This window comes from Chiloscyllium plagiosum, chromosome 19 (genome assembly GCF_004010195.1).
Source record: "Chiloscyllium plagiosum isolate BGI_BamShark_2017 chromosome 19, ASM401019v2, whole genome shotgun sequence".
Taxonomy (NCBI): domain Eukaryota; kingdom Metazoa; phylum Chordata; class Chondrichthyes; order Orectolobiformes; family Hemiscylliidae; genus Chiloscyllium; species Chiloscyllium plagiosum.
The window spans coordinates 13,987,153-14,001,117 of record NC_057728.1 but is presented as its reverse complement, the minus strand read 5'-3'; the positions used below and the strand labels follow the sequence as shown (position 1 = coordinate 14,001,117).

The 13,965-nt window shown below is 42.4% G+C and overlaps 1 protein-coding gene across 4 annotated transcripts in view; it reads right to left on the bottom strand.

Moving 5' to 3' along the window:
* Positions 1-580: 580 nt before the first annotated feature.
* pot1 (protection of telomeres 1 homolog) overlaps positions 581-13,965 on the bottom strand; it is a 330,564-nt gene continuing 317,179 nt past the window's right edge. For all 4 annotated transcript variants that reach the window (XM_043709136.1, XM_043709133.1, XM_043709135.1 and 1 more), the window contains 3 exons: positions 12,449-12,543; positions 6,279-6,384; positions 581-2,138 (listed from right to left, as the gene is read on the bottom strand). In XM_043709136.1, coding sequence (XP_043565071.1) covers positions 2,023-2,138; positions 6,279-6,384; positions 12,449-12,543 — 317 coding nt within the window. In that variant the 3' untranslated portion in view covers positions 581-2,022. The remainder of the gene's footprint in view (positions 2,139-6,278; positions 6,385-12,448; positions 12,544-13,965) is intronic.

The window sequence follows — 13,965 nt, the reverse complement described above, 5'->3', positions numbered from 1 at the left end:
AGATTGACAAAACATCCTTAACACACAATAATATACCGTAACCCAACTCAATATGTATTAGTCTAACACTATAACACTAAGCACAGCTCAACAGAAGGGACGCTAACATGCCTAGAGTATGTGAAACTGTGACAAAACACAAGAATGCTAGCTGGGAGAAGCAACAGGAATATGAATGAGAATAGGTTGTGGTACAACCCTTTGCTGCAGTTACTAAATTTTTTTTACTGTGTTGACAAGGTTAAAAAAAAACAAAAGTATTCTCAAAAACTCAAAGATTTACTTGTAATAATTCCCTGGTTATAAATACTGTGAATGAAATATTTCCCTATTTGACTCCACTGAAAGAGATTGCTGAAATGTGCTCTCCCTTTAAATTGAGCTATGAGCAAGATCAAATAAAAATAAGCCATTGATTCACAGAATCTCAGAACTATTATAGTACAGAAGGAGGCTATTCCACACATCATGTCTGCATCAGCTCCCAGGAGAAAAGATTTGAGCATGTGTAGAATATTTCCAGTCAAAGCCTTAAACCACTTAAACATGACAATAGGAACCAATCAACCAGATCAGTTAATCATTTTCAAATGCACTTTTATGTAGCAAAAAGGGAACAAGTGGCAATCTTTATAAAGTCTAACACAACAGATACCTCTAAGTGACCACGTAGTACAAAACATTGAATTTGCTGAAAAGAAAGATATGTTGCTAAAATGTTTTGTCTTGCACTCAACAGGACAAACACAAGAATGCCAGATGTTAACTGATCAGACCAATTCATAATAATGGAGAGAATTATCCTAACTGGTTGGCAGGTTAAATCTCATTGGCCAAAGTGTAGCCATGGAAAAGGTAGTGATGGCCCCACATGCTTCTGGGTAATTCAAAAGCAAAATGCACAAGGCTTGAACCTGTTCCTCTTCAATGCTAAAAAAGCAGTCCTTACATTTGAATGATTTTTGATTCTAGCAACTATATGAACTGAACTGATTATCTTAAACTGATTGTTTGTACAATCTATTTTGCACTCAGAATTATTTAGCAAGTGATGTCTAATTACAGAATAGCGTCTAAAAGTAAAAGTCTGGTCAAGTACTCTGCTTACTAAGACTTATGAGTCAATTGTGAACTAACAGCTACACCAACAATTAATGAAGCTCATAACATGGCCAATTTAGAGCTTTTTTAAATAAGAGGCACACATTCGCCCACAGGGAGCGTTCTCTGAAAACCAAAGGAATTTTTTGTTAAATTTCCTTGGGAGTATGGGGAGCTTCTTTCCTTTTCGCTATGGCAAGGCCTTGATCAATTTACAGTCCTCTTGCCACTGATCAACAACCCTTTCTCCTGTAATATCAATTGCGACCACTTGAAATTTGGCATTCTTGCATTTGACCTGATAAGTGCAAGATGACAAGATTCATCCTTCTTTTTCAGCAACACCTGTAAGTGATATGTACAAAAGAAAACAGTATTGATATTAATACAAGGAGAACTCTCAAAAGCATTTCATGAGGAAAAAATCCTGATTGTGATTAAAAGTCAAATGAGTAACATTAGTATGAACAAAGTGTTCACTCACCTAAGTAGTATTGCAAGTACTGTAGCCAAAGGCTTACATGTATTCACTGCATATGTAATTGAGTTTTATTATAAAGCAGTAGCCTTCATTATATTTTTCACATCAAGAATTCTATAAGCAAGTACACTTCCAAATATAGTTAGGAGTGGCTAATTTGTATTTATTAAGGTAACAAAATCTGCCATAAGGACCCACAAACTAAAGAGATATTAAAAAGCCAGAGTATTCTATTCTGTTTCCTACCAAGTATGAACTTTTCATTTTTAATTCCTAAACCTTGTTATACATTTACTTGAACTGATTATTTGTACTTGAACTTCTGCAGTTGTGTTTTTTTCTCTTTAAGAAAACACTGCATTTTGATTCATTAAAATAAAGAAATGTGACGAGATGATTCATTCGCTGCAAACTCGAGCTAATGTTGTACAAATCAAATGTTAAATGTCCTCGGTTTCTGCTACAACAGTATCAAATATTTGGTAGTATGTCTTCTGCTCAGAGCCGTCACCAGCATAATAGGACTTGACACAGCATTCTAACCATGGGCCATTGTCTGTGGATAACAAAGAAGGTACAGAATTATCAAAATAGATTTGGTAGATTTTTCTTATCAATGTGTGAGATAGACACAATCCGATTACCTGCCAACCAACTGAAAAGTAGCAGAGTGCTTTTTTTTTTCCTAATTCTGGCCTTTAATTTCTAAAAGTATTGCTTCATGTTCAGGGAAAAGGGAGGAAGACTGCTGGGGATTTGGGGCAGACAAGTGCAGAAATGAAGGAGAGAGAGAGAGAGAGAGAGGAAAGGGAGCCAGTGGAGGGGGAGTGGAAAAGGTGGGGAAAGTCAGGGAGAGGGGATGGAGGGAGTGGGGGAGGAGGCATGGAGTGGGGGAGGAGGGAGGAAGTGGGAAATAAGGAGGGAAAGAGAGGGGGAGGTGACAAATATAACATTCTGAAATGTAACATTCTGGCCATTATTTAATTGAATTACTCTGTTAGTGCCAGGCACTGCAATGTCACACAAATTAATATTACTAGCAGGCACTGGTAGGCTTAGACATTCAATGTTGATGTTCTGCCAAAACAAAAACTTGTGCTACATGAAACAAAGCAGTTTATGCATTCAAGGTGACAGACAGTGGCAATATTTACATGTTATGCAGGCTAACAACACTGCTGCCTTGAGTCCAATTACAATGTTTATTCCTGTCTATAATTTCACCAACTAGTGAGCCACAATTGCAAACTGTTTATTGATCTTCTTAACGAAAGCAGGGATGCAAAATTCTTACTAGAGAATAGGATTGAGGAATTAAATTGAAGTTGCACTGAAAAAGCCTTCCAAATCATACCTACATAAAACAATGTAGCAAGTCAACGTGCACAGTAGTTGATAATCTGATGATTAATAGTCATATAGCAGATTGGAAATGGCCTCCCAAGAGTGCCTGTGCAATTAGCCCTGAACTATACTGTGACTGTGTTTCTGCAAATCCACACCTGAGTGTTAAAAACTCTGCTGTGAGTGATGGCAGCGAGAGGTGTGACAGGGTGGATTGTAACCATTTCCCAGAACATCCCCACGACAGCGGGAATCATTTAATGAGTAAAGTAATTCCATCTTCCAGGTAAGTAAAGTTGGATTGGGATACATCAGCAAGCTGTTTACACTTCTAGGGGAGACCAGAATTAGGCTCTCTAAATTTAAGATCGGCAGTAATAAATTTAACAGAGAATTCAACAGAAGTGCATCCAATTTTGAGGGGTCTCCTAAGAGTGGATGGGAAGGTTTTACTGCCTTTGGTCGAGATATCTATAACTGGGGCAAGCATTCAGGTATAAGAGTAGCAGCTTTACAGGGAAAAGGTTTTCACACTTGGAGTGTGGAGGTGATCTGGAACTCTGTCTGAATGGGTAGCACAAGCACATACTGTCATAAGATCTAAAGAAAAATGCTTGGATATGCACTTGAAGTGCTAAACCAACAGGACTGTGGACTAAGAGCTGGAAAGTGGGATGAGGCTGGACAGCTACTTTTCGGGCTAAGTGGCCTCCATCTATGCTAGGAGAAAGTGAGGACTGCAGAAGCTGGAGAGTCAGTGTAGGAAAGTGTGGCACTGGAAAAGCACAACAGGTCAGGCAGCTGTGCTTTTCCAGTGCCACACTTTTCCACTCCATCTATGCTGTCAGTTTCTATCCAGGAAGTGGTTGGAATGAGGAACCCACTGTTAGGAGGAAATGGGTGAGGTAATGAGCTGAGAGGAATTAAGGGCAGACTAGATAACACATGGGACAGAAAGGAATAGGATATATTGATTGGATTCGATAGAGGGGGTTGGGAGCAAGCTGTGTGAGGCATAAACTCCAGTATAGCCTTGTTAGGCTGAATGGTCTGCTTCTCTTTACTACTTTATACTACATCCACAGCTGATCTCTCATTTCCCTTATTGGCTGCCCTTTCTAAAGCCGGTGACTCCTCTTGTTTCAGAGGCTGCGGTTTGAGAGGTAGCCGGCTGCCCTTTAGAAACGTGTCTATTATCTGCATGTGATCTTTTAATGGGAGCGCGTCAGCCATTTGATTGCAGGAGCTCATGTAACACTCAGACAATGGAGTTTAGCCCATTTCATATAATCACTGAACCCCTACAATGCAGAAAGAGTCTGAACTGACCCCCCCGAAGAGCAACCCACCCCATTCCTGTGACCCCACTTTTATCAATAACCTATCTAAGCTACACATCTCTGGACACTATGGGCATTTTAACATGGCCCTAATCTGCACATCTTTGGAGTTAGAAGGAAGCCGAAGCAGGCAGGGGGAGAATGTGCAAATTCCACACAGACTGTCACGTGAGACCCTAGCGCTGTGAGGCAGCAGTGCTAACGACTGAGCCAGCTTTATGCTTTCCTTCTCATTAACTGGAGAATGGAGACTGGTTATTGCCATAAGGCAGAGACTGGACCTTCCTGCATTCTAATGCAACCTGCGTTGCTCGATTGTAAATCATTTTATCCCTTTCCTCACCTCCAGGCTTTGGCATGTGACCCTATCTGACCTAGGCGTGACGGTAATCTAGTCTCAGACTGTTGCCAGTTGAGATAAGGGTTAGTGCAACACACTGTTCCATCCTGCTTTTTCCTGCCTATTCTCCCTCTGAGCTGCCTCTCAGCCATGTGTGGTTCAAGCAGTCCAGGCTGAGGGTTCCATATAGTGGAGCCAATTATACAGCTTTCAACTGATAGATACTGCTCATTAAAAAAGGGAGCTGGCTGTTGCCATGACATCCAGTACCTGCTGACCTGCTGTTAAACTGCATGACTCAGTGCAGAGGGCAGCCGAGTATGATTATTAAAGACAGGCTTTCAACTGAAACAAAATGGATATATTCCTGCTCCTCCAGATATTTACTGACACCGACATCTTCTGATTACTGAGTTCAACAGTGGCGTATTTCCCTTGAAATCTTCAGGCTGTAGAACTTTCTAATCTGCTCACTCTTCCGCACCATGCATCTTATATCTGATTTTCTTCATTCTGACGCCATTTCTCTTGGAAGGAGTGTTTCAGACCTTGCTACTTTCTCTCCTCACCAGGCACTTTCTATCTATCCCTCCCTTGTACTGACCATCAGAGAATCTGACCATGACTATCCTTGTAACCAGTGTGAAACAGTACCCGGTTACAATGGACGTACACAGATAGCAGTCACAAGGGTTTTTAACATCATGTTTAAACAGTGATTAAAGTTGTCATATTTCTTGTCAGACACTTGCTCTGTATAACGTCGTCTGGCTTGATGAATTGTGGAGCACAGCAGGTTTGAAGTGTCATCTTATCTAAGCAGGGGTGGTGAAGAGATGGGCTAATCCCTTTCCAGATAAGCTATGAACTGTCCAAAATGGTGCTGCACTGCAACTTGCCTGTGATATCTCATGCAGTTATTTTTGTAATTATCGCATACAGATCACAGAATGAATGCTTCATAGTTCAAAACACCTCAAATGTTGAGCTGTTGGTCCTTGTGGGCAGCACAGCATGTATTCAACACGTTATGAATTTTTCAAGTCACTTAACAAGAGTGATACCAATGAACACACTGAAAGTAGGAGCTGTCAGGGCAGATGCGATTGGAGGTAGGGTTTAAGCAGCGCCTTAAACGAGGGGTAGAGGGGTCTGGGGACAACATTCCAGAGCTTGTGGTCAATCTGAACATGGCTAGTAGTACTGGATTGCTTTAAGCTTGGATGTGAATGCGGGCAGCATTGGAGGGTGACATATTTGTACAGCTCAACGGCACCACAGAGAACAGGAGGAGAGGCGCTACAGGAGGGTTTGCAAACAAAGTCGAGAATTTTAAAATTAAGGCACTTGTATATGGCCAACATCAGTCAATAATCACAGGGGTGGTGGTGTACAGGACCCGAAACAGTATGTTTTTGAAAACTGTCAAGGGAGATGTGTAGAGACATGACACTTCTAGTTGATGATAAAGCCCCTTTCGGATTGTTAATGATTCTATCTGGTAATGAATCACCAGGAAGCATCAAAGTAATTTCTAACACTTCAAATGAGACAGTGCTGAAACACTATTCCTTCTTTGAAGTGAGGAGCATCTGCAACAAACAAAATAAAAATATCCAGACTTCCCTGGTGTACAGATAACACCAAATACAAGTACTCTCCAGGGCCTTACCTGGATTTGTCCTTGATGGACACAATGTGTCCATTATTCTTGTTAGTTTCCCCTGAAGCACATCGTCGATCATAATATCAGCTGCAGAAATCCCAAAGAATCCTTCCTGAAGGGAAGAATGAACCAGCTTTAATTGGACTCCTGTTACCTGCTGAGTCTTCGGTTTAATTATCCACAAATTAAATTTAGAAATAAACTACACACCAGCTAATCTCCATTGGCTCTTAACTGTCCAGATCCTATCATAGCATAAATACACACTGATGTTTAAAGCTGTCACGTATCATTACTGACTGACTCTCAGGCTGTAGCAGAATATTGGAAGAGCAAACAAACAAATAGAAAGTTTCAAACAGTTGTTTGAATTTCCTGATACATTGTCTTTTTCTCTAACAAGGAAGTATATTATTTTTCCAATAAAAAAATCAACTTCCTTTAATGAATCTGAGGAAATTAGCTAAACTAATGACATTTTGCAGAGAGTACTATCCAGACATGTTTTGCTCCTGGATTAAGAGTGATCAAGATGGCAGAGTGAGGCTGATGACACCTAACTCTCCCTCACTATAATCTAATACAGGCAGAAGCCATGCTCTTCATCTTTCTATTATCAGTCTTCAAACATTTGATGTTATAAGTCCAGTAGCAACAGTAATGTTGAAGCAAATGGGAAGTCACAGGGAGTTGGATCTGTGAACCTGTCCACTGAACAGAGAATACCTGCAGTGTAGGAACAGGTCATTTGGCCCAACAAGTCCACACCAACCCTCCGAAGAGTATCCCTCCAAGACCCATCCACTTAATCCTACATTTCCCATGACTAATGCACCGTGGGCGGCACAGTGGTTAGCACTGCTGCCTCACAGCGCCAGAGATCCGGGTTCAATTCCCGCCTCAGGCGACTCTCTGTGTGGAGTTTGCACACTCTCCCCGTGTCTGCGTGGGTTTCCTCCGGGTTCTCTGGTTTCCTCCCACAGTCCAAAAATGTGTAGGTTAGGTGAATTAGCCATGCTAAATTGTAGTGTTAGGTGAAGGGGTAAATGGGTGGGTTGTGCTTCGGCGGGTCGGTGTGGGCTTGTTCGGTCGAAGGGCCTGTTTCCACACTGTAAGTAATCTAGTCTAAACCTACACATCCCTGAACACTATGGGCAATTTAGCATGGCCAATTCACCTAACCTGCACATCTTTGGTCTTTGGGAGGAAACCGGAGCACCTAGAGGAAACCCAGAGAATGCGCAAACTCTACACAGACAGTTGCCCAAGGCTGGAATTGAACCGGGTCCCTGGCACTGTGAGATAGCAGTGCTAACCACTGAGCCACTGTGCTGCCCTTAAGGGCCATATGTCACCACTGGAAAGAGAATTAGAAGTTGGCTGCTCCTGGAGTAAGTGAAGAAAACCCTTTCACGACCATATTGCTTGCTCCCAGTGAGGAAGTGGCTAGAAAACATGCCCCAAACATTGTCTGCTTCATCACTAATGTGACCTTAAGCCAGTCTCAAAAAGGCAGTAAAAGTGACACCTGTATCTAAATTGACAGGCCAGTCAATTGCATGAACTTCAGTGCTGATTTTGCAGTTGTTTTATTTTACAGAGGGAGTGATTCACCTCAGTCAAAGAACCAAAGCAAAACTCCAAACGATACAGAAAGTTGAATATCCTTACACTGTTAGCATCTCATTATCCAAATACCAATTTTCCTTCACACAAACCTGAAACACAGATGTGTTCATTCTAAGTCGTTGGTTACTAATGTCGCTAAAGTCCTCTTTACTCTGACAAGGAATAATCCTTGCCCGACTTGTTCTGTCTCCTTATCAGAGTTGCCCATCTACCTCCTTCCCCCCAAAGCCTTCCTGGAATGTCTTTATTAAATCTGCCGCTGATTTATACATACTCTTACAGAAATCGTGCTGACATCAGCGTCCAGGATGGATAAGCTTCACTTGATACAAAGTTGACATCTGCTTTTGCTTTTAGTATGGAAATTTCATTAATCTCTTCTAGTCGCAAACCTGAATGTACTCTAACACACTGGACACCATCGGTGCACAGAGTGTGTGCACCCTCATGGACATCAGTACAGTTGACAGACTTCAGAATTAGTTTATTGTCACATGTACTCAAGTACAGAAGTACAGAGAAACTTTTACAATGCTGCCACACATGGACGCCATCTTAATTACAAATCTTAGATACAAATCAGAGAAACAAAGAAAAATGTGACATTACCTTACAGTTATTCATGGTATAAGTTAGAAAAATAAGACCTGAGGGAAGAACTGTTCTTGTTGGTAGAAAGCTGGCTCAGTAGAATATCCAGATAATCGCGCTCAGTGATGACCTCAAGAAAATCAGTGCAGGTTACACATTCATTTGGAGTGACTATGGAAAAGAGGAATGGTACAAAGCTGGTGCTGGCTTCACTGCTGTGAGTCATTTGGTCAGTCAACTAATTTAACTTCACCAAGGATATTAGTGGTCACCTGATGCTGCTTAAACACCTTCTGTCTGCCAATTTGCAAACAGTCTCATCCGTGTGTGTACCCCTAGCATGACTAACCCTGATGACGTCAGGATAATCTCGGTGATGACCTCCATTCCCTGACTGCTGTTGAAGTCAGACAAGGTAATCATTCCCCGTGACTTCAATGTAAAATATTGGCACAGATCACCAGGCATGGGCAGGGATTATCGGAAAAGAAAATCAGGGCTGGTGGTTGTCATGGGCTCCTCTTGCTGAAGATGTATGTAGAGCAGGAACTGTGTCACAGTATCTTGCAAAGAAGCTCAGTCACTTTCACTTAAGGGGTTTTCGGAAGAATCTGAAGATTAGAATGGAGGACAAATAACAGATGCTGCGGTGCTCACCTGAGCTAGCAGACCCAGCATCCAAACCCCATTCAGACAGACTGGACTGACCATGAAACTGGAAAGCCTGACACTTGCCTATCAAAGTGAACTGAAGTCTGGCGTCATACTCTGAAGGTCGAAAAGAACACCACAAGGTGGTGTTCCATACAATGCAGCCAAATGAAAAGCTATGAGATCTCCTTTGAAAACAAGAGCATCTCAGAGTCAGAGAAAAGACCTCTGAAAAGGGAATTCTAAGCCAGCAACTCATCTAAGTCTCAATCGTTTGGATATCCTGCCAACGCAGAAAGATATTCTGCGCACAAATCATCTTCAGCAGACACCTACATACTCCCCAGATGATGAACACGGTCACCTTTGCCTCATAGGATGAAAAACGAGAACAGGTGAACCATGCAGACACAGAGAAATCTATGCCTTACACTCCTGAAAATGTGATTCAAAAACTGCTGTGGCCCTACATTATGCAGAGAAAAAATCTTTTCTGGAAACTGTTTCTGAGGGACATCTTGTGTTAAAGATGTGACTGAAGAAAGCATGAGATGAGATGTGAGATATTTTCCAACAAATAGCTCTCCAACATTTGTCTACTCTCACATGTAAATAATGGTCAGCTGGGGGAGAACACTGGAGAGTGATAAGGTCCCAAAAGGGTGCAGGGATAAAGAGATCCTGAGGTGGATGTACAGGATAAATTCTGGCCATGGTTACGATAGCATTTGGGATCCTTGGCTTTATTAATCAAGGAACAGATTAAAGAACATTGTGCTGAACATTTACAAAAGGTTGGTTCGGTCTCAACTGTTGTGTTCCAACTCTGGGAAGTTCTTTAGGTCAGCTGTCAAAGCCTTAAGGAGGGCACAGAGAAGATTTATTAGAATGATCCTGAGGATAAGGGACTTCAGTTTGTGGAGAGATTGGAGATTTTATAGAGATTTACAAAATCACAAATGGCTTTGACAGCACAAATAAGAAGAAACCATTTCAAGGGCAAAAAAGTGAGTAGATAATGAACAGAGGTAGGAGAAAGTGAGGACTGCAGATGCTGGAGATCAGCGCTGAAAATGTGGTGCTGGAAAAGCGCAGCAGGTCAGGCAGCATCCAAGGAACAGGAGAATCGACGTTTCGGGCATGAGCCCTTCTTCAGGAATGAGGAGAGTGTGCCAAGCAGGCTAAGATAAAAGGTAGGGAGGAGGGACTTGGGGGAGGGGCGTTGGAAATGCGATAGGTGGAAGGAAGTTAAGGTGAGGATGATAGGCCGGAGTGGGGTGCGGCAGAGAGGTCAGGAAGAAGATTGCAGGTTAGGAAGTGGTGCTGAGTTCGAGGGTTGGGACTGAGACAAGGTGGGGGGAGGGGAAATGAGGAAACTGGAGAAATCTGAGTTCATCCCTTGTGGTTGGAGGGTTCCCAGGCAGAAGATGAGGCGCTCTTCCTCCAGCCATCGTGTTGCTATGGTCTGGCGATGGAGGAGTCCAAGGACCTGCATGTCCTTGGTGGAGTGGGAGGGGGAGTTGAAGTGTTGAGCCACGGGATGGTTGGGTTGGTTGGTCTGGGTGTCCCAGAGGTGTTCTCTGAAATTTTCCGCAGGTAGGTGACCTGTCTCCCCAACATAGAGGAGGCCACATCGGGTGCAGCGGATGCAGTAAATGATGTGTGTGGAGGTGCAGGTGAATTTGTGGCGGATATGGAAAGATCCCTTGGGGCCTTGGAGGGTAGTAAGGGGGGAGGTGTGGGCTCAAGTTTGTCCGCCTAGGAAGCCTCCAACCACAAGGGATGAACTCAGATTTCTCCAGTTTCCTCATTTCCACTCCCCCCACCTTATCTCAGTCCCAACCCTCGAACTCAGCACCACCTTCCTAACCTGCAATCTGACCTCTCCGCCCCCACCCCCCACTCCGGCCTATCACCCTCACCTTAACCTCCTTCCACCTATCGCATTTCCAATGCCCCTCCCCCAAGTCCCTCCTCCCTACCTTTTAGCTTAGCCTGCTTGGCACACTTTCCTCATTCCTGAAGAAGGGCTCATGTCCGAAACGTCGATTCTGCTGCTCCTTGGATGCTGCCTGACCTGCTGCGCTTTTTCAGCACCACAATGAACAGAGGTAGAAGAGATACAGCAAAGGATGGCACACCAGGTATAGACTTCTCATCATTCACAGGAACAACACAATTTAGATGAGAATTCTGTCATCCAGCTCCTGTTGAAGCCTTATACTTCTGGTCAGTCTAATTTAAGGTCTATAGCTTTGAGGAGGAAGTAAATGTGGTCCATCCTATTTAGTCACCTGAAAAGAATTTACAGATTCATCCTGACCACTCGACACTGCCCACCTGCATGCTGCCAATCACAGTACCCCTGGATATCCATTCCGTGTGTTGAACAATCACAATCCAGAATTGGTTCAAGGAACAGGTGTTAAATGTGCATTTTCCTAGTTCTAACTCATATCATTGTGTCTCGCAATTGCAGTTTAGTCCGACGCACTGCTTGAGGGCTATTTTCAATCCGTATTCAATATACTCTGACAGATTTCTGCAGTATTAAAAGAACATTGAAAATTACAGCGCAGTACAGGCCCTTAGCCCTCGATGTTGCATGACCTGTGGAACCAATTTGAAGCCTATCTATCTTAGACTATTCCATTTTCATCTATATGTTTATCCAATGTATTGCTGAGGTAATTTGAGATCACCTCAATATTTCAACACCAGGAATCAATCTCTTGGTCTCGAATGTTTGCACTTTCTCCATAAATTGGGTGAATCTGCCATCACGTAGATAAAATTGGAAAGATGCAAAACGTCATTCTGAGATCCGCCACTGTATCATATCATCATTAACTAGTGGTGGGCATATTTAAAGAAAGTAAATCCAGTTAATATAAATATTGATTGAATGATGTTGGATTTCAGGCAGCATAATTTACACTACCATCTGATTGCCAGAACTAGTTAAGTATTTTATAGCGCTTTTTCATTCTTCTCTATGAAAGAATTTCATATTACAGAGAAAGCTCGATTATCCGAATATCAGATTACCTGGCAAGATTGCAAGGTCCCAATGCTTTGGCTAAACTATATTATCCGGCATTCGATTATCCGGAATTCAATTAACCAAAAGAAATACTCCCCGCCCATGTCCTTCAGATAATCAGAGTTCCTCTGTACAACCTATCTTTTAAAAAAAACCTTCAATGGCAATGATAGTTCTAACCAAGACTAGTTCCTGTGGTGCAAGTTTCTGTCAACACTTCACGAACTGGGGCTGGATGGGGAAGGGTCAAAGGTTAACTTACCGCCTCATTCCACAAGAATGCATCAAGTGATCCTGATCCATCATCAAATGTAAACTTCATGACAAAAACATAGCTTAGAAGCTGAACACCTAAAACTAGTGCAAAGAAACAAGTTAAATAAAGTCAATGAAGTGTAATAAAGCAAATGGCATAAATATGTTAGGCCCCTCAGGATGCAACTACGAGAGGAATGATGGGAAAACTCTTTGTCGTCAGTGAGCTATTGTGATGTGGAGTCAAATGCTTGAAACAATTTTTTGGGTCAAAGTCCTGGAATTCCCTTCCTCATGGCATTGTGCGTCTATCTACAGGACACAGACTGCAGATGTTCAACTCACCACCACCTTCTCAAGGTCAACCAGGCAGCCCTATCAGTGATGCCCAAGTCCCACGGGTGAATAAAACAAAAAAAAATGAAGACATCTTCGATAATAACGTTTATAAATAGAATTGGGCATTTACTTGAAAGGGAAAGAAATGCAGGCCATGGGTGAAGTACATATGAGTGGGACAAATTGGTTATTTTATTCAAAGAGCTAGTAAAAGTGTGAAGGGCTGAACATCCTCCTTCGCTGGGAGATGTTGTTATAAATATAACTGGCTAAGCATCAGCTTGATGAACGAAGGAAGACCTGAAACTTCAATGTTGGAGGAATTCAAACACATAAAGTAAACTCTGCTACACTAACTTTAATAAGTAGTATGTAGCTGATATTTATTACTCTTGTTGCTGAAAAACAAAAGCTATGCATGACTAGGAATTTACCCCTAACTTGCTTATTCCAGGCAATGGTTAGAGTAATTAAAGCTGAATCATTCACTCTTTTTCAGCACCTTAAATCTATGGAATTCTGTATCTGTTCCAATCTTTCATCCAGGGCAATGACGAGATTTTAAAACTCAAGCTTAATGCCCCCACTTTTCGATCTTAGTCCTTCACTTGTATGTATTTCAAATGGTTTCCTCAAAAAAACCTCTGGAAATACAATGCTCGAGATAGAATTTCACTCCTGACACCACGAGCATATCGTGAACAGCAAACGACCGAAATAATTTCCCTTACCACTTTTAATGTGGTCGAACATTTAAAGATGCTTCACAAAAAAGTTATGAAAAAAAAAGTTTGAGAACCTCACACTTAAGCACGTATTGTGACAGGTGACCAAAAACTCAGTTTTGGTGTGTGTCTTATAGGGGAGGAAAGAGAGGCAAAGAGACAGAGAGGAATGGAGGTGTAGGAAGAAAATTCTAGAGCTTACAGCCCAAGCAACAGAGAACAAGGTCACAAAGTTTCTTTGTTTCTAATTTGTAGAAGTGGGCGGCACGGTGGCACAGTGGTTAGCACTGCTGCCTCACAGCACCAGAAACACGGGTTCAATTCCCGCCTCAGGCAACTTCTGTGTGGAATTTGCACATTCTCCCCGTGTCTGCGTGGGTTTCCTCCGGGTGCTCCAGTTTCCTCCCACAGTCCGAAGATGAGCAGGTTAGGTGAATTGGCCATGCTAAATTGCCCGTGG